The following is a 21778-nucleotide window of genomic DNA, read 5'->3' as shown; positions in this document are numbered from 1 at the left end:
GGGCAGCCTCTTGGTTTTTTTCTGCCTCCATAGCTCTCCTGTGGGCAGCCTCTTGGTTTTTTTCTGCCTCTTTTGCTGCCTCCATTTCTTTGTCCTTTGCCTCCATTTCTCTTCTGTGGGCAGCTTCTAGGGCTTTTTCTGCCTCTTTCGCTGCCTCCAGTCTAGCTAACTCCAATTTGTGTTGTGTCTTGGTTTCTGTCATCTTTGCCTCTCTGTTTTTAACTAACTTTACACCCGACAGTTAGAAATAAAACAAACAAACAAAAAACTTGGCTTGTAAAATTTTGCTGTGCTGTAATATGATACCTATATTATCTGATAGTGATTGTCAGCCTACAGAAAAATCCTAACAAAAAAAACAAAAAAAACCCCTTACACCTTTGTCTCCAGGCAAATAAGCAGAAAACCCCTCTAGTTGCTCTTAGGTAAAAAAAAAAAACAAACTTCTTCAGGTCTGTGAAGACTTATGAATTTCCCTGCAGGAGGTTAACTACCCTGCCTTTAGGTAGAGAAAACTCCAGCTCACAAAAGACAATTCCCTTTTGTCTCTGCTCTGGCCCCCAAGCAGAGACAAAAAAAACTCTAACTGCTTTCAGCTGAAAACCTGCTTTCCAGCAGCCCAAAAGAAAAAAAAATATTTCCTTTTCAAATCTGTGCTTCTGGTTCAAAAATCTCAAATTGATCTCAAAATGATTTGAAGCTAATCCCACCGCTCTGCCACCATGTAAAGGTTCCTTCCCCACTCTGAACAGATGTGGGGACCTGCATGAAAACCTCCTAAGCTTACTTTTACCAGCATAGGTTAAAACTTCCCCAAGGTACAAACTATTTTACCTTTTGCCCTTGGACTGTATTGCTGTCACCAACAAACGTCTAACAGGTATATAACTGGGAAAGAGCCCATTTGGAAGTGTCTTTCCCCCCAAAATCCTCCACCCCCTTTCATGGGGAAGGTTTGATAAAAAATCCTCACCAATTTGCATAGGTGAACACAGACCCAAACCCTTGAATCTTAAGAACAATGAAAAAACAGTCAGATTCTTAAAAGAAGAATTTTAGTAGAAGAAACAGTAAAAAGAATCACCTCTGTAAAATCAGGATGGTAAATACCTTACAGAGTAATCAGATTCAAAACATAGAGAATCCCTCTAGGCAAAACCTTAAGTTACAAAAAGACACAAAAACAGGAATCTACATTCCATTCCGCACAGCTTATTTTCTCAGCCATTTCAAGAAAACAGAATCTAACGCATATCTAACTAGATTACTTACTAAATTCTAAGACTCCATTCCTTTTCTGTCCCCGGCAAAAGCATCACACAGACAGAGAGAGCCTTTGTTTTCCCCCTCCTCCAGCTTTTGTAAGTATCTTGTCTCCTCATTGGTCAATTTGTTCAGGTGCCAGTGAGGTTATCTTTAGCTTCTTAACCCTTTACAGGTGAAAGGGTTTTTCCTCTGGCCAGGAGGGATTTTAAAGGTGTTTACCCTTCTCTTTATATTGATGACACTAGCTAAATGATAAACATATACCTACTTAAAGTATAGGTCTTTACAGGCAGGCCTGAATATCTATATCCTAACATTGGGCCCTGCCCCACTCTGGAGACACTTGGAGGAGCAGGCAGCTGGTGGGTTCCCCACCTTCCCGGGGCAGTGGCGCTCCAGCTTTGGGCTTCAACCATGGGGTGGCGGGGCGGCAGGCTCTGGCTGTGGGCTTCGGGCTCCAGCCCCAGGCTCCGGCTGCACAGCAGCAGGCCCCAGGCTCTGGCTGCATGGTTCCAGGCTCCAACCCCAGGCCATGGGCCTTTGGACTCTGGCTGTGGGGGGGGCTTCAGGCTCCAGCCCCCTGCTGCCTCCCTGCCTCACTCCCATCATCCCTGTCCCCGCTGCCTCCCCAACCCCCATCCAGGCTTAAATTGTCCCCAGGCATGCGTGGGCTGAGTAAGTCTGCTGTGAAAAGTGATACCTGTTGTGACTCATGGCTAGAAAGGGTTAAACATCCTGCAAAAAAAATAACCCTCAAAAGACACGTGGGGAGATAATGTTTGTGTTTTTGTGTACTTACATACACCTCTACCGATATAACGCGGTCCTCGGGAGCCAAACAATCTTACCGCGTTATAGGTGAAACTGCGTTATATTGACCTTGCTTTGGCCTTGAGCATTTCTGTTATTAATAGTCACTTCCTGCCCCCTGTCTGACCCCTCAGAACTCCCGACCCATCCAACCCCCCCCCGCTCCTTGTCCCCTGACTACCCCTTCCATAGACCCCCCACCCCAACCACCCCCTATCTAAGCCCCGCTGCTCCTTGTCCCCTGACCGCCCCCTCCGGAGGACCCCCCCATCCCTAATCACCCCCAGGACCCCACCCCCTACCCAAACCCCCTGCTCCCTGAAATCTACTGTGAATGGTGGAGCTAAGTACCTTATAGCTAAGTACCGAAGATGGACCTCCTTCAAAGTCATCCTAATTACCTATTGTTCCCTGAGGAATTCCAACTTGTCAGAAAGCATGAAATTGTATAAAAGATCCTTGGCTCCTGATTCAGGCATCTCAGATCTGCTTAGACTTCATCAGGGGAAGTTTGAGTCACAAGACTGAGGTCCGAGTTATGCTGGTATGCCCTGAATATGGGATTTGGACATTGGACTATGACCTATGAACTGAATTCTCAAGGAACTCTTTGCAACTACGAAGCTCATCATCTCTGCTATGAATCTGCACCTCAATGAATTGAACTCATGTCTGTATGTATATTGATATTTTAACCATGCTCTCTCTCTTTTGTTTTTTAATAAATTTTAGTTTAGTTAATAAGAATTGCCTGTGGCGTGTCTTTGGGTAAGATCTGAAACATTCATTAACCTCGGAGATAATGTGTCCGGTCCTTTGGGATTGGTAGAACCTTTTCTTTTATATGATGAAATAAGATTTACAGAAATTTTCACAATATTTGACGTGAGTACCTGGATGGAAGCCTGAGGCTGGATCACTTTAAGGGAACTGTGTTGTTTGGACTTCTGAGTAACCAGTAAGGTAATAAAGAAGCTGTTTTATGCTGGCTTGGTAAATCTAAGTATTGGAATATCCACCAGCGTTTTGGGGTTTGGCTGCCCCATTCTTTGCAGTTCACCCTAATTGAGTGACTATAGCTGGCCCGCACTAGGACCCTGGTCACACTTGTATGTTTGTTAATATAACTTTTCACAGCAAACTTACTAGCTAGCAATAAATACATTACAATGATTTGGACGTGTACATGTCCATATTTATTTGTTTTCCCTAAAGCTAATTAAGTATTTTAGGAAAAAAAGTGAGAGCAGCTGCCAGCAAGAGTTGGTGGCCGCACTCTGAGGCCACCAAAAAATTGTCCTAAGAACCCCAGCACTAGACTCACCATAGCAGAGTTAGGCTTCTTTTCATCACCTGGGAAATTCCCTTTCATACCCATGCACTGAACCAATTAAGAAACCTCCATTTTCCTCTGTCTGCATTTTGATGTCTTTGGCCATGCCTAGTTTGTAAACTCCTTCATCCCCACTCCCTGTCCTCCTTTCACACAGCTACGCTCTCAGAAAAAGACTTTCAGATGGAAGATGTGCCCTTGTACTAGGGATGAGCACTTTTCATGTTTCAGGCAAGTAGGGTCAGTAAAAGACATTCAAAGAAAGAAAGACTGAGAGAAATAATTCTTGGAATGAACAAACACCATTTCAGCATTTGGCACATTATTATTCTCCAAAAAGAAAAGGAGGACTTGTGGCACCTTAGAGACTAACCAATTTATTTGAGCATGAGCTTTCGTGAGCTACAGCTCACTTCATCGGGTGCATCCGATGAAGTGAGCTGTAGCTCACGAAAGCTCATGCTCAAATAAATTGGTTAGTCTCTAAGGTGCCACAAGTCCTCCTTTTCTTTTTGCGAATACAGACTAACACGGCTGTTACTCTGAAACCTGTTATTATTCTCCACTTACTCAAACACTTTTATGACCCTGACAAGAAGGAATATTATCAGCACAACCACTACATTTGCAGAAATTATTGGGTGAGGTCTTTTTTGCCAGTGATTTGACCGCAATGGTCCCTTCCAGCATTAAAAAAAAAAGGTTAATCTTTTAAACGCAGTTCCAAAACTGTAAAAGGCCTGATTTTCAAAGAAAAAAAAGGTAATGAAGTTTCACAAGCAAAAATGTATTTGCAATTGTGTGCTAATCTGCATGCATAAATTATTCGGTTGCATGCATCATTCCAATAACTGTGCAAATAGCCACTGACACATATAGACAAGTAACTGCATATTCCTAATTTTGAAAGCCACACAAACACTCAGCATTAACATTACTGTTATGCTGAAAGTTGCCAATAGCTGCCACCAGGAGTCTTAGAACCAAAGACAATAACAGACCGCATTGAAGCCAGTGGATCCCAGCCAACCTATTTCAGGCTCAACAGAAGGAGCAATGACAGGTTTCAGAGTAGTAGCCGTGTTAGTCTGAATCTGCAAAAAGAAAAGGAGGACTTGTAGCACCTTAGAGACTAACCAATTTATTTAAGCTTATGCTCAAATAAAGAAGGAGCAATGAAGCCCATTTTTGTAGTGCAAAAGCTGCAGACAATGGAAGGTGCCACCTGAGGCACTAAGCGGCATGGCAAGACCTGAGCAGAGCTAACCAAAGTAGATTAATGGGGACTTCCCTGGTTGTAAACACAGGGGCTAGGATATTGGTGTGCAGGCCATGTGTGCTGAGGCTTGTCTACACAGGAAAGCTATGTGTGTGTAAGCTAAGGTGTGACTTTAACCCACTGCAGTGTTACCAGTCCCTGTGTGAACACTTATTCCAGTTTGTATGCCTTTTCCAGTTCAATTTATGTTGCTTTAGAAGGAACTTAAACTACACAAAAATGCCACTCTTATTCCAGAAGAGAATGTCCACACAGGAAGTTATAACAACAGCAGTTTAACTATACCCATATAACTGCACAATTATAATTGTAGACAAGCTCTTGAAGAAAGCCAGAGAGAAAGGTATGAGAATGACTCTGAAAGATATCAGAGAACATAGGTGCCGACTTTCTAATGTGCCGGGGGTGCTCCCCCTGGCTCCATCCCAGGCCCTGCCCCCACTCCATATTTTCCCCCAGGGCCCCAACCTTACTCTGCCTATTTCCACCCCCTCCCCCGATCTCACCCCACCCTCGCTCCTCCCCAGTGCCTCCTGCACACCACGGAACAGCTGATCCATGGCGCACAGGAGATGCTGGGGGGAATGGGAGGCACTGATCCGCAGGGTTGCCGGTGGGTGCTCAGCACCCACTATTTTTCTCGATGGGTGCTCCAGCCCTGGAGCACCCACTGAGTTGGCGCCTATATCAGAGACACAGATCTTCTTTGGCAAAGGGCTCACTGGAATGATAGACCTAAGGGTTTCTAAACAACACACAGTCAACCTGTGAAACTTGTTGCCATGGGATGTTGTGAAGCCAAAAGTATAACTGGGTTTGAAAAAGACTTTGATAAGTTCCTAAAGGACAGGTCCATCAGTGCCTATTAGCCAAGATGGTCAGGGATGCAGGCCCATGCTCTCACGGCCAGCTCTAGGTTTTTTGCAGCCCCAAGCAAAAAATTTGCTGCCCCAAGCTCCAAGAGCAACTGCCAACTGCCCAAGCAAAAAAAAAAAAAAAAAAAAGGGGGTGGCCGGATTGTGCCATCCCTGGAATTGTGCTTGCTTTGCTGGTGCCTAGAGCTGGTCCTGCATGCTCCGAATGTCCCTAAGCCTCTGACTGACAGAAGCTGGGACTGGATGACAGGGGATGAATCACTGAAAATGGCCCTCTTCTGTTCATTCCATTAGAAGCTTCTGGCAGTGACCACTGTCAGAAGACACGATATTGACTCGATGGACTATTGGTATGCACCTAGTATGGCCATTCTTATATTCTTATGCACTAAATATTGGCGAACTGCTCAGGCCAAAAAGGTGCTACAATATTCTGTCAAAGTTTGGATTAAAATTCTTTTGCTATTGGATTCAAACTACATTGAACCCAATTAGTTGCTCTGTTTACACCGATTTTGACGGGGCTACTGACATGCTTAAAATTAAGCACATGCATAAGTGGGATTAGGCCAGAGAAGGTAACTCACAAGCACGCCCAGTCCAAATGTTCCTTCAAAGGTAGCCATTGTGAAAGCAGGTCAATTTGAGCCTAAAAATATTTTTCCCAGGCACAAATGGATAAGCCTCCGAAAGATCATTTTAAAATGAGACGGAAGCCAGCACATATTTAGTGGTTCTTGGACCATATTACGTATAAAGCTATTCGTATTTACGTTATCCTTTTAATACTGTATGTGTCAGAAGCAATTGAAGTACCAATGACTCCATGCCTTCATAATCTCTGTCAAGTGCGATGCAAAACGGTATATATAGCATGTTAACTAAAAGAATAAACACTATTATTTATTTATAAGTGTTTCTACAAAGCATATCATTATAGTATCTGACCACCTCCAGCAGTGCAGCTATATCTCGAAGACCCTGACCTATTTCACTTCAGGCCAGGACACAAAGAATTTTTCCAAACACTCAACCCTCTGATTAAAAACAAATCCTTATGGTTGCTAAATTAGATTCAAAATTACTGAAGGCCAAATTGTCCACAGATATGTATATGACACCAAATGGCCTTTATGGGAGCTTTGCACCTCCATCCCAGTGCAGAATTTGGCTTCAGCAATACACACACACACACAATAGGGGTATGTGTGTATATAGATAGATCAGTGATTTTTTTAAAAATTCAACTATTAGTAAAAAGTGAAACCAGACTATAATAAACCGCCTCTAACTCTCTATTTTTGTGTTCAGTTTGGTTTTAATATTATGCTAGAATTCACAGATCCATCTGTAAACACTCTGTAGGTTCACTTACAGAGAAAACATACATATGCAGGGTATGAAAGCACCCCACACCCACCTAACCAAAGCTGCTGCACCCATGAAAATTCAGGTCTCATTACAAACCAGAAGAATCCAATGATAGTCTGAGTAGCACAACAAAATCTTGATGCTCATTTCACCATTAGGGTTACCACCTGTCCGGTTTTACTGGACAGTCAGTTTTTTTGGCTTCTGTGTCCAGGTCCCATTTAGGGTTGCCAAGTGCCTGGTTTTTGACAGGAAAGTCCGGTTGAAAAGGGGATCTGGCAACCCTAAATGGCACCTGAACCAAAAGTCCAGTTACTACGGGGTGGGGGGAGGTGCCAGGTCATTAACCCGCACCAGCTCCTGCTCAGCCGGGGCCGTCTCCTACTTGCAGCAGGCTCCTTGAGACAATCTAGCAGGTGACAAGGGTGAGGAGCTAGTGTCAGGGGTGGAACCTTAGGGAGAAGAGGTGGAGAAGGGGCATAGCCTGGGGGAAGAGGCAGGATGGGGTGGGTCCTTGGGGGAAGAGGTGGGTCAGGGGTGGAGCCTCGTGGTCCAGTTACCAGCAATTATAAAGGTGGTAACTCTTCACCATAGCTCAAGTCTCACCAATGGATCCTAGAATGCAATCCCAGGATACAGGCTGTTATCTAAACCCTAAACTGTGGTGCAGTACATGGGGTAGTTTGCTGTGCTGTACTATGTGGTAGTAACTCATTCCTTAGGGATACCTAGTACCGGGAGATGTACTCTTTCTACCAAAAACTCTGTTCTATTTGCAATTTTTAGTATTCCAGGTCTTCATTTATTCCCTCCAAGGCAATGCCTATCACTCTGATTGAAGTAAGTGGCTGATGTCATTAATCATAGAATCACAGAATATCAGAGTTGGAAGGGAACTCTGGAGGTCATCTAGTCCAACCCCCTGCCCAGAGCAGGACGAATCCCCAACTAAATCATCCCAGCCAGGGCTTTGTCAAGCCTGACCTTAAAAACTTCTAAGGAAGGGGATTCCACCACCTCCCTAGGTAACGTATTCCAGTGTTTCACCACCCTCCTAGTGAAAAAGTTTTTCCTAATATCCAACCTAAATCTCCCCCACTGCAACTTGAGACCATTACTCCTTGCTATGTCACCTGCTACCACTGAGAATAGTCTAGATCCATCCTCTTTGGATCCACCTTTCAGGTAGTTAAAAGCAGCTATCAAATCCCACCTCATTCTTCTCTTCCGTAGACTAAACAATCCCAGTTCCCTCAGCCTCTCCTCATAAGTCATGTGTTCCAGTCCCCTAATCATTTTTGTTGCCCTTCACTGGACTCTCTCCAATTTCTCCACATCCTTCTTGTTGTGTGGGGCCCAAAACTGGACACAGTACTCCAGATGAGGCCTCACCGATGTCGAATAGAGGGGAACGATCACGTCCCTCGATCTGCTGGCAATGCCCCTACTTATACATCCCAAAATGCCATTGGCCTTCTTGGCAATAACGGCACACTGTTGACTCATATCCAGCTTCTCGTCCACTGTCACCCCTATGTCCTTCTCTGCAGATCTGCTGCCTAGCCATTTGGTCCCTAGTCTGTAGCGGTGCATTGGATTCTTCCGTCCTAAGTGCAGGACTCTGCACTCGTCCTTGTTGAATCTCATCAGATTTCTTTTGGCCCAATCCTCCAATTTGTCTAGGTCCCTCTGTATCCTATCCCTACCCTCCAGTGTATCTACCACTCCTCCCAGTTTAGTGTCATCCGCAAACTTGCTGAGGGTGCAATCCACACCGTCCTCCAGAACATTAATGAAGATATTGAACAAAACCGGCCCCAGGACCGACCCTTGGGGCACTCCGCTAGATACCGGCTGCCAACTAGACATGGAGCCATTGATCACTACCCGTTGAGCCCGACAATCTAGCCAACTTTCTATCCACCTTATAGTCCATTCATCCAGCCCATACTTCTTTAACTTGCTGACAAGAATACTGTGGGAGACCGTGTCAAAAGCTTTGCTAAAGTCAAGGAATAACACGTCCACTGCTTTCCCTTCATCCACAGAACCAGTTATCTCATCATAGAAGGCAATTAGATTAGTCAGGCATGACTTTCCCTTGGTGAATCCATGCTGACTGTTCCTGATCACTTTCCTCTCCTCTAAGTGCTTCAGAATTGATTCCTTGAGGACATGCTCCATGATTTTTCCAGGGACTGAGGTGAGGCTGACTGGCCTGTAGTTCCCAGGATCCCCCTTCTTCCCTTTTTTAAAGATTGGCACTACATTAGCCTTTTTCCAGTCTTCCGGGACTTCCCCCGATAGCCATGAGTTTTTAAAGATAATGGCCAATGGCTCTGCAATCACATCCGCCAATTCCTTTAGCACTCTCGGATGCAACGCATCCGGCCCCATGGACTTGTGCACATCCAGCTTTTCTAAATAGTCCCAAACCACTTCTTTCTTCACAGAGGGCTGGCCACCTCCTCCCCATGCTGTGCTGCCCAGTGCCGTAGTCTGGGAGCTGACCTTGTTGGTGAAGACAGAGGCAAAAAAAGCATTGAGTACATTAGCTTTTTCCACATCCTCTGTCACTAGGTTGCCTCCCTCATTCAGTAAGGGGCCCACACTTTCCTTGGGTTTCTTCTTGTTGCCAACATACCTGAAGAAACCCTTTACCCATCTGTGATAGGATTCGGGGACCAAGCAGTCTTGTGATTAGTGCACCCTACTCCTGGCCCTTTGCATCTCTGTCAGGGCAGTAGAAGCACCTGTTCCTGACCTTAGGCTGGGAATCTTCAGCTTTCCACCCACATCTGGGCCTTGGCCCTTAAGGGGCTGAGATAGGGTGATGCAGGCCCGCTATCTCCACCAGGTCCCAGCCCAGGGCCCTGTGTGAAGCAATACCAGCAGGGTCCTCCCTACAGCAAGCCTAAGTCCACTGCCATTTCCTACCTATAGGTCCCTTCAGCTTGGGGCATGGCCCCTCTGTCCAACCGTCACTCATCAACAAAAAAGAGTCCATATGAACAGGGCCCTGCAGTAACTGCTGGTTCCAAAAGAGGGTGGTGGTCGGAGAAGGCTCTCTCTGTGGGCTTTGCTTGCTCTGTGGTCCCTTCTCAGCCTCTGTCCATTTCCCTCTCTCCAGCAACCTGTCCACCACCCTCTGCCCAGGCTGCTGAGATCCCATTTAAGCCACTCCACCAGTCAGAACATGCTCGGAAGATCCAGAGGTGTGGAGCTACCTGGGCCCAGGATTGCCTTTTAACCCCTTCAGGCTCAGTGTGGGGTTTGTATACCCCGTCACCGCACCATCTGATCAGAAGGCTGCAGGTCACAGCTTACATAGCACATAATAGTGTGGCTACAGTCAATAAAACATTATTTACATTAGTGGGAGGGTAAATTTTTCAAACGTGCCTACGTGCGTGAGGCTGCTAAGTGCTTAAGAGCCTTTTTGAAAATGGGACCTAGGCACTTTTGTAAATTTTACTGATAGTCTTATTACTATGAGTCCTCCTAGGGCTCTGCTTTCTTTTCTCATTCATGTCAATGACATACCAGTTTTCTATAGTCAAAGACTGAACCATAACAATGCCTGCTTACAGCTGCCAGAATACAGTTGAACCTTATTAATCCACACACAAAACCCTAGCTATCTCCCCAAGTCTCAGCAGAGATGTATTCGCAGAAGTATGTGGTGAGGTCTCCAATTATTGAGACTTCATTATTTTTACAAAGTATACTACAGAATATTTATTGGTACATCATAAAGTATTAGCATAAATAATTAAAACTGGACTAGAAATTGTCAAAATAAATGAGTAAAGAACATTCACTAATGGAACAACCCTGCTTTTTAATTGTGTTGATTCACTTGGAGGCAAATCCAAGCTGATTAGCTGGGCCAACCACTAGGCAAATGAGCAGGAATAAGGGTTTCTTCCCCCACTCCCACCCCAGTGCAGCTACAAAGCCACTCCAAGAAGGCTACTGCAGCCTAATGGCTAAACACCCAAAAGCTCTATTATGGCAGGGGGAAAGAATGGGAAGATCCATGCAGTTGCAGAACCTCAAGCCACACCTCAGCCTGTCCAGCCCCGTATGCTGCCACTCCAGGGCTGCCCCCTAAACAGCTGATCTCCATGTTGAGCACATCTGCACCCAGCCCCTCCCCTTGCACAGCAGAACCACACCAGTTCCGCTGCTTGGAGAGGTTCCATGTACTCACCCATCCCCTTCGGCACAAATCCCATAGAACTCAGTGACAAAACTAGCATTGACTTCATGGAGTACAGGATCAGCCACTTGTTCGCTAAAGGTCTGATCCTGCAATGCTTTACTCAGATGAGTCATCCTTTGCTTTCTACTGAAGATCAAATGCAGCTTGAAATCTGTCCTGCTAGCTCTCGCAATATGTATTATTTTTCTTAAACCCCCAGCTCTTGGAGTCATGTGATCAGCTGAGAGTCTCAACTTTCTTTTTTAAGTAAGTTTCAATCATGGTTGCCAAGAAAAACTTGAAAATGGGACCCAAGTGTACTCTAAAAGCAAATAAAAAGAACCCAGAATGTCCTACTTTTTTTAAAAAAAATGCATAATTTTGGGGGCCTGAATCTTGCTTTATATATATATGGTTTGGGTTGGCAATACAGAATCTGTAATTTCTTTAAGACAGATGTCTGGGTTTTTACAATATTCAACAGTGCATCTAATTAAACAGTTATTTAAATGAGTACAAGGCATTGCACCCTAATTTGGGGTTGTCATAAATATGAAGGGAAGGGTAACCACCTTTCTGTATACAGTGCTATAAAATCCCTCCTGGCCAGAGGCAAAATCCTTTCACCTGTAAAGGGATAAGAAGCTAAGATAACCCCGCTGGCACCTGACCCAAAATGGCCAATGAGGGGACAAGATTCTTTCAAATCTGCAGGGGGTGGGGGGGAACAAAGGGTTCGGGTTGTCTGTGCGATGCTTTTGCCGGGAACAGATCAGGAATGCAAGACTTACAACTCCTGTAAAGTTAGTAAGTAATCTAGCTAGAAAATGCGTTAGATTTTCTTTTGTTTAATAGCTTGTAAAATAAGCTGTGCTGGAGGGAATGTGTATTCCTGGTTTTGTGTCTTTTTGTAACTTAAGGTTTTGCCTAGAGGGATTCTCTATGTTTTGAATCTGATTACCCTGTAAGGTATTTACCATCCTGATTTTACAGAGGTGATTCTTTTACCCTTTCTTTAATTAAAATTCTTCTTTTAAGAACCTGATTGATTTTTCATTGTTCTTAAGATCAAAGGGTTTGGGTCTGTGTTCACCTGTACAAATTGGTGAGGATTATTATCAAGCCTTCCCCAGGAAAGGGGGTGTAGGGCTTGGGGGGATATTTTGGGGGAAGATGTCTCCAAGTGGGCTCTTTCCCTGTTCTTTGTTTAAAACGCTTGGTGGTGGCAGCATACTGTTCAAGGACAAGGCAAAGTTTGTACCTTGAGGAAGTTTTTAACCTAAGCTAGTAAGAATAAGCTTAGGGGGTCTTTCATGCAGGTCCCCACATCTGTACCCTAGAGTTCAGAGTGGGGAAGGAACCTTGGCAGGTGTTTTGTTGGGTTTTACAATTACCTAGGTTTATTGGTTTTAATAATGTAAGAACAAAACAAAAAAAAATGTTTGTTTTTAGGTGAGAGCCTTGAGTACACGATTAACCCAAAGCTGTGGACAGACATTTCAGAATAATATATTTTTTCCCATTTTTAACCCTTTCCTTCTCAATGGCAGAGTTTATACTCATTGATAACTTGGACCTCACACACCTCTGTTGTTTGAAAATGCAGCTGCTCATATTCCACTAGTGGATTGTTTCCCCCCTTTGATGAGTAGTATCTACTGGCTCATCAGAGCTGTAACAAACTTGCATTACAAAGTCAGCCATGGGCAGGCAACTGATCCATAAGCCACCAGCATAACCTCAATGGGACCACTATAACAGGGACTACTGAACTGTGATCAGAGGTTGATGAGGTACTTGCTGGTGGTCTGCAAAGATATGGCTGACTGGTCACATGATGCTGGCTCCTTTTCGTTTCCAACAGCTAAGTGGCATTAAAAGAAGCTTATTTCAACAATACTCAGCACGGCCTAACTGTGCTCCCATTGATGCTGATGGGAGCTTTACCACTGGCTTCTGTGGGAGAAGAATTAGGCCAACATTGAGCTCTTTTGAATAATCACACCCTAAAATACTTCCCTACTTGACCTATTCCATGTAAGCAATTGCTGTAGTTCCCACAGGAATGTTACAAAATTGCAAATAGGAGGGGAGGTGTCTGGAAGATACTCTCTCTATTGAAGGGTTGGTTGAAAAATGTCCACAAATATCAATGGAAAATTGGGTTTTCAACTAAACAAGAAATGTTTGCAAAAAGTGTCTGCTTTCTGTGGAAAATTTCAACGTTTCATAAAGAGAGAGAGATAGTGTAAATATATATAGATATAGTTCACTTAAACTTTCAGGAAGCCTTTGATAAGGTCCCTCACCAAAAGCTCTTAAGTAAAGTACGCAGTCATGGGATAAGAGGGAAGGTCCTCTCGTGGATCAGTAACTGGTTAAAAGATAGGAAACGAAGAGTAGGAGTAAGTGGTGAGTTCTCACTGTAGGAAAAGGTAAATAGCAGTATCAAGGATCTGTACTGGGACCAATGCTGCTCAACATATTCATAAATGATCTTGAAAAAGGGATAAATAATGAGGTGGCAAAGTTTGCAGATAATACAAAATTACTCAAGATAATCAAGTCCAAAGCTGACTGCAAAGAGTTACAAAGAGATCTTACCAAACTGGGTGACAAAATGGCAGATGTACTTCAGTGTTCATAAGTGCAAAGTAGTGCACATTCGAAAACATAACCCCAACTGTACATACCTAAATTAGCAGCTACCGTTCAAAAAAGAGATCTTGGAGTCATTGTGGATAGTTCTCTGAAAACATCCGCTCAGTGTGCAGCAGCCATCAAAAAAGCTAGAAAGTTGGGAACCATCAGGAAAGGAATAAATAATAAGACAGAAGATATCATAATGCTACAATGCAAATCCATGGTATGCCCACACCTTGAACACTGCATGCAGTTCTAGTCTCCATCTCAAGAAATACTATAATTGGAAAAAGTACAGAGAAGGGCAATGTAAACGATGAGGGGTACGGAACAGCTTCCATATGAGGAGAGATTAAAAGACTGGGACTGTTCAGCTTGGAAAAGAGACGACTAAGGGAGGATATGAGAGAGGGCTATAAAATCATGACTGGTGAGGAGAAAGTGACTAGGGAAGTGTTATTTACCCCTTCACGTAACAGAAGAACCAGGGGTCATCCTATTAAATTAATAGGCAGAAGGTTTAGAACCAAAAAAAGGAAGTACTTCTTCACACAACGCACAGTCAGCCTGTGGAACTCCTTGCCAGATGATGTGGTGAAGGCCAAAAATATAACTCAGTTCAAAAAATAATTAGATACATTCATGGAGGATAGGTCCATCAACGGCTATTAGCGCAGATGGTCAGGGATGCAACCTCATGCTCTGGGTGTCCCTAAACCTCTGACTGCCAGAAACTGGAACTTGATGACATGGGATGGATCACTCGATAAATTTCCATTTTTCATTCCCTCTGAAGCATCTGGCATCAGCCACTGTGAGAAGACAGGACACTGGACTAGATGGACCTTTGATCTGACCCAGTATGGCTGTTCTTATGTACACATATATATGCACACGCACCTATATGTACTAATACCCACACACACCTCACCCCAACTACCAAAAAATTACAATTTGGAAATGACCCTGCACTGCCCCATGGGAGTTATAGTTTATGTGATTCATACCTCCTTTCTCCTCTCTGGGATGGATTCCTCAGCCAGACTACATCTCTCATGAGACACCAGGGCCAGGGACTCCGATGATGTTCAGCAAGAGGGAAGACCACGGTGCATCAAGGGAGATGTAGTCTGGCCCATAGAGGAGAATGAGGGCAATCAATCATCTGAATTACAACTCCCATGAGGCAGTGTAGAACTGTACCTTTTGGGATTTTGAATTGAAAGTTTTCAGACAAGAATCTTCAGGTTTCTATTTATCACTGACAAGCTTAAATTTTCCATGTGGAAAAAAAAAAAACCTACTTTTCCAACGAGCTGTATTATTAAGATATAGACACACTGTGAGGAGGTTTGAGAAAGCTTGGTCTAGGTCACTGAGGAACTTGTCAGATGCTAGTTCTGGACTCGAGTTCTGATAAGACACTGAGAAGACACTACATAGTTTCAGAAGGAAAGATGGCGTCAATTTCTTTGGACCCAGTTCTCCACTCTACTCAGTGTAAGTGTGAGTGCACACACATGCACATGTTCAGAACAAGAGAGGAGATTCACAAGAAAACACACACATGTAATAACATCTGTTTCTGTTACTCACTGTTCCCTGTGAAGACCGCAAACCAATGTTCCACATCAAGAAATATGCCCCTCACCCAAATTAATACCTGAGCCTGCAAATGCTGTCAGGTGCAGTGTTTACTGCCTTGGGAAGTTTCATTGACCAACTTCATTAGAACTAGAACTGTAATAAACATTACGGACCTGCTCCAGGACCCCTTGAAGGTAATGTGAGTCTTTCTATTGATTGCATTGGACTTTAGCTCAGGCTTTATCAGAGCTATTTCCGGTAGTAAGCAAGCACCAGGCCTTTAAGTTGTTCTTGGGCAATAGATTTGCACATATTGCAATTTCCTTTTTAATTTTTAATCATTTTTTGGATTGTGAGGCTACCCAAAGGCTCTAGTCCACTTTACTGACCGAGCAGTAACATTTCATTAAAATACATAGTTTTTTTTAATGATAAAAATCACAACAAATAGGCACTCGTTGAAATGTTTTGGATCCTATCACCCACCCACACACCCCGAATAAAATGTAAACAGCTATTTGTGTCTCTGGCGAGGCTCAGTCTGAGGCGTTCTCCTCTTTCTGTGAGAGGAGCAAAGCTCTGCAAGTCACTAACAGATTTCCGAACAATCTTTCATTTCTTTAATTTTTAGAGTTTTGCTTTTGTAGGGTCTGATCCTATGACATGCTACATAGATTGTAAATTTTTTTGGTTCTGTGTTTGTACAGCGCCTTGCACAGTGTGGTTCTAGGCATGACTAGGGCTCCAAGAAGATACGGTAATACAAATAATTAAATAATAAGTAAGTGTTGAATGCCCACAGAATTCAATTGCACTCAGCGTCACACAAGGTTAGGTCCATACTGAACACTAATATAATAGGGCCAGATTCTGGAGCACTGAAAGAGATGGGGGATGAATGGGCAGGATCCAGACAAAGCACTCCTGTGGGTGGTAGGCTGGGGAGCAGCCAGGGCATCCACCAAATGTGCCAAGTCTCAAGAGTGTGTTTTGCTGTGTTAGGAACATGGTCATGCCCCCTCCCATTACACATACACTGCTTTCAGCAGCAGGCTCCAGATGGAAGAGCACTCTGCCTCTTTTTAAAGGAGCAGCAAGATGTGGAACAGAGTCCATTCCCCTTAGGCGCTCCTGAGCATAACACCCTTTCCTGGGATCAGCTTCACAACCAACCCCACTCTACACCCACCAGGCCCCTGTAGGGCTCGTACAGCACAGAAAGGGTTTTGCCCTTAATGTGTTTGGGTTCCTAAGTAAGGGCCCAATCCAATTCCCACTGAAGTCAATGAGCATAGGATTTGTAGCCTGATCTATCAATTATGTATTAATTATACTGATTACTTAAGAATCCCCAGTTATCGCTTTGAGGGTTGTCAGGTCCTTGTCCCAAGATCAGGCCCAGTACTATTCAAATTATTATATAACTGGGGACCCCGACGTGGACAGCTGCAACACTCACACTATAGGAACTCTTCTATATTCACAAATAGTTTATTAATACATTTAGCACAGTCACAAACACTCTAACTCAGTTAGGTAAATAGAGTGACTTCAGAATGTACATCTTTCCATCCGTATACTAGCACCATCCCTTGCAAGACAACCGGAAAGGTTAGCCATTATCTTCCTCATCACCATTACCTTCCGCCACATCACCAGTGCTCATCATTCTGGCACCTCCCGAGGGCTACATCTCTCTCTCCTACCGCCCACAGGCTGGGATGCAACTTTGATAATATGTTACGCTGACACCACTATATATAATGTATGTTCAGTAGGGGTTTTCCTCTTTTTCTTATTTGTATTTCCTCATCCTACTAATGCTGAGGTGTCCTTCTTCTATAGTTTAGTACATTGATATGTGTGACTACCATTTCAGCTCACGATCATACCTGTCTGCTCCTGCTTAAGCAGATTTGCAGTTATTACGTCCCATGTTCCTTGCGGTCTCACTTACAGGAACATTCTACCTCCTACCACTGAGCAAGCTCTTCTTAGTTCCCAAAATCTAAAGGTAACCGTTAATCTATGCCAAGGGTTACAGCCTACTTAATCACACTTATGCTAATTTATGCTTCACTAATATCTTACAGGATACAGGCCTGTAGGTTTCATGCATTACGGCTGAATATAATACAAGCAGTTAAATATAATGAAGGCAAGGCAGTGATACAGTAAAGGCAAGCTAGCCCTGTGGGCTACAAATTGGGCCATAAAAAGGTGCTCAACAAAACAACTTGAGTAACTTGTGACAAATGCGAGGCCATGAAACTATAAAAAGCTATTTTATTTACTTTAGAAATAAGAGACCCTAGAAGTCTTCTTTAGTTAACTTGGGGACTGATCCTGCTCCCATTCAGGTCAATGTCAATGGGTAATCAGGTCCCAGGCCTGAAAGGTGCTGAGTTTCCACCTCACAGAAAGTGCTCAGGCCCTCAGTCCTTACTCATGTAAAATTCCCATTGAAATGAACAAACCAGATCCTGAGAAATGTTGAGCACCCATTATTCACGGAAGGGACTGTAGTCATATCAGCATTTGGCCCATCATGTGTGTCTAGTAACTGGTAGATGCTATTCTTATATGGAGCTCATCCCCATGGTGTCTGAGCACCTAACAAGTTATTTTGGATACTTCTTCCAATATAGGAACTGTTTGCACAAGTAATACATAATAAGTGTGTATCACAGGCTCAAAAGATGCTAGATGCTTTTCAAATACATAAGACACATTTCTGCCCCCAAAAGCTTCCAATGTACAAAGAAACAAAGAGCAAATGATGGGTGGAGGAAAATGATATGATATACAAAGTGATCAGTGTGATGGCTAGTACATGGGTTAATTTTACGGGGGAGGGAATTCTTGTAGGAGAAGGGGTTCTGAGATTTTGTTTGATTTTTGAATGCCTACAAAACCGAGTACAGTTACAATGCTGTGAAAATAGGATTTTAAAGAGTGGTATAAATGAGGCAGAGTGGAGCATAGACAAATAGATTTTGGAAGTTCATTCCAATCATATAGGATTGCCTAGAACCAAAATGGGTCACGACCCCTTTTTAATGGGGTTGCCAGGACTGGCATTAGACTTGCTGGGGCCTGGGGCTGAAGCCGAAGCTCAAGCCCTGCCACCCGGGGCCAAAGCTGAATCCTGAGGGCTTCAGCTCTGGATGGTGGGGCTCAGGTTACAGGCCGCCTGCTTGGGGCTGAAGCCCTGGGGCTCAGGCTTCAGTCCAGCCTCCCGGGGTCGTGTAGTAATTTTTGTTGTCAGAAGGGGGTCGTGGTGCAATGAAGTTTGAGAACCCCTGGCCTAGAAGAAGATGGAAGTGAGAGAAGGCTGCACATGGACTTCTCAAGTCTCTTCTCTCAAAAGTCTCGTCTTAAAATCAGAAAACAACAAATTAATCAATTATAAAATACAGAGCAAGAGATACAGATTGTAACCTGCATCAAAGAGGTCTTCCCAAAGCTAATATATACCTAATGCATTCTCTATCAGTTGTCATAAGCTTTCCTAAGTCACATACCCAGTTCGAACCAGCTGCCCTACTGAACTGGAAAAACGCCACATTATCTAGAGCTTAGTTTTTCAAGTAGTTCAACCTTGATACTTTAAACAAAGCAAAATGGAAAAACAATGTCCTGTTTCATATGACGTACATCATGAAAAGAACAATCTAAGTTAAATGAGTGGGAGGGGAGGTATAGCAGTAAGTCAGTATTATACCACTACACAAAAACTCATCTCAATAATGAACCTGATTTTGCACTCCTAACTTAATCAAAACTCCCATGAACTACAGTGGGAGACTTGTCCAATGGCAGGATCAGAGCCTTAAGCTCAATGGCTCTACTCATGTGAGTAAACACTATTTGTATGCTAAGAGTTGGCTGGCTCAGGCCACGGATCCACAGTCTACACAGACTTGAGGACTTTACTTGTCTCTGATGAAACAACCAACTCCAGCAATAACTCCTCAGGCTTCCTGCATAGACATTTTGTACACTATGCTTTACAGCATTTTTTAAAACCAGTGATATCCCATATCCACACTGCTTTGCAACCGCATCCATGCAACATTCTAAAACATTGATTTTAGTGGGACACTGTCAACTTAAAAATCATATGTTGCAAACAAATGTATTTGTCTATGATACTAATAACATCTTACATTATTTTAAAATGCAAGAATTTTAGAAATCCAGCATGTGGGTCAGTCTTTATGCTGTCCTTTTTGCAGTTCTCTCATTTTGGACAAGTGAAATCAGTTTCACTTTCAAGCCCTTAGGGATACTATGGCTGGATTTCATACACTGCAGGTGGATGTTTACTTGTTTTTAAAACTACTGTTTTAATGGATTTTTTTAAAATGTGCAAACATTTCTATTGGGACTTTGGTTTTTTAAAAGCTTGTTTATAACCACATTTAACATTTTGGGCTAGATTTACACTGACAGTGTCCCTTTAAGTACTTTGATCCTTAAAATCTATCATAATTAGTCCTTGTTCCATCTCGTTTCACCAGCTTTAATAAAATAGTTTTCAATATGTATATTCAAGAGAATGTATTTGTACAAAGACAAGAGAAAGCCTTTTCAATAAAACAGCCTCTCATTTTAGAAATCTTGATGATAGCAAAAAAAAAAAAATTAAAGGCATATTTTTAGCCCATAATGAGATCTTGGTAATTTTCTCCTTGTTCAGAACAAGTTCCAATGAGCATTATGCCAACAATGATAAAGCAAAACAGTGGCATAATATGCATCTTCTATGAGAAACTCCCACACCCCTTTCAGGGTTTTTAGCCTTTAAAATTATGTTAACTCACATGTGCACTGGCTGGATGACTTTATATTCTCTTCTACAGGGCCAGTCTCCCTGAATCCAGGCTCTCTACGAATACCCTAGTTACCAGCCCCAAGACAAAGCCAATTCCATTCAGCACCTTTCTCCCTGTTTTTCAGAGCTCTCCATGTATCCTCACCACTGCAATCGACTGCTCTTGCAAGGGGCTGTTTTGCACGCGTGTGTTCTGGTGGCGACCTACCAAAGCTTCCAACTAGATCAACTGGACTTTCCAGGCTGCAGGACCCAAGAGTGGGGCACCTCTTGGACCTTCGATCAAACCTCCCCCAGTTATTAGAAGAGCAACACAAAAGAAAACCACAACGGAATGACAACACAACCCATCTTCTCCCCCCTGCCCTGCCCCCGCGCAATACAACCACGATAATCCCAGGTACTCACACGAAGGCATGATACAGCAGCGCCCAACCTCTGGGTCTCTCCAGGGCATCATAGATTAAAGTTTGGATCCTCCTGTACTTGGCATTGTTCCTCTTGACAGGTCTGCTCAGAGGTGTTTTGGCCAAAAGCCCAATCCCTTGCGGATTCCTCTTCCCCCCCTCTTCCTTCCCGGCTCCTTCCAGCAGCAGGGTCCCATCTTTATCCGCTCCAGCTCCCAAGGCCAAAGAACCTTGCTCCAGATCCCCAGGCGCGAGTCCTACTTTCTTCTCGTCTTGCTCCCGGCCACCGGCGCTCCCCGCAGCTGCTGCCTTCCTGGACTTGAGTCCCATCTTTCCCGCTGGTCCTTAAAGGCGCAGCTGGAGGTAAGCAGCAGCAGCTTGCGGAGCCCCAATGCCATGATCCGAGCTCCCCTCCAAAAAAAAAAAGAAAAAAAAAAAAAAAAAGCCGGGTGGGGGGAGGGAATCACAGCGCTGTCAGGCCATCATCCCTGGAGAGGAGCCGCAGCCGGGGCTAAAGCAAAGACATGATGGCAGGAGAGAGGCGGGCGGCAGCAGCCCCTGGCCCAGCAGGGGGATGACACCATCGCGGAGTTTAACGACTAGCCAGAGGCCGGAGTCCCGTCTCCTCCCCTCCCCTCCAGCGCCTGCCCGATGCCTGCGAGCACCCCCACTTCCCCCCCAAGCCTCACGCTAGGGAGTGGCCCATTGTATGTCCCCAGCAAATAGCAGCGCGCCTCTGTCTCCCCGCACCCCCCAGCCCCGGCGTGTCGAGTCATTCATTGTGCACCGGGCATGGAGCCTGCCGGCGGCGGGTGCTGCGTGCCTGGCAGCTTCGCCCATGGGCCGGGGGAACCCCCCCCCCCGGCCCCACCCTTTGCAAAGCGAGCCCTAAATGCCCAGGCAAAGGCCGGGCTCGGGGCGCTCACCGCGGCTGGGCAGGGAGATCCCCGCGCCCGCCACGGGGAAGACCCCGCTTGGGATCCCCCAGCAGCGTCAGCCGCCTCCCGCTGCAGCCGCGGCGCCGGGGATTCCGCCCGCCCCACCCCGGGCTGCCCACCGCGGGCGGGGCGCGGCTGGCTGGGCAGGGTCTGGCGCTGCGGCCGGGGCCGGGGGGCGCAGGGCGGCGAGGGGAGGATGGGAAGGAAGGATGGCGGGAGAGGAGGGGC

General features: G+C 44.7%; 1 protein-coding gene across 1 annotated transcript in view; it reads right to left on the bottom strand.

The window, feature by feature from the left end:
* Window positions 1–21493, bottom strand: part of KCNQ3 (potassium voltage-gated channel subfamily Q member 3) — a 273320-nt gene extending 251827 nt beyond the window's left edge. Inside the window, exon 1 of the mRNA XM_037892000.2 lies at window positions 20614–21493. Within this exon, the coding sequence (XP_037747928.1) occupies window positions 20614–20942 (329 nt within the window). The 5' untranslated portion in view covers window positions 20943–21493. The remainder of the gene's footprint in view (window positions 1–20613) is intronic.
* Window positions 21494–21778: the final 285 nt, after the last annotated feature.

The sequence above is a fragment of the Chelonia mydas genome, chromosome 2, assembly GCF_015237465.2.
Source record: "Chelonia mydas isolate rCheMyd1 chromosome 2, rCheMyd1.pri.v2, whole genome shotgun sequence".
Taxonomy (NCBI): Eukaryota; Metazoa; Chordata; order Testudines; family Cheloniidae; genus Chelonia; species Chelonia mydas.
This window is presented reverse-complemented; position numbering and strand designations above follow the sequence as displayed.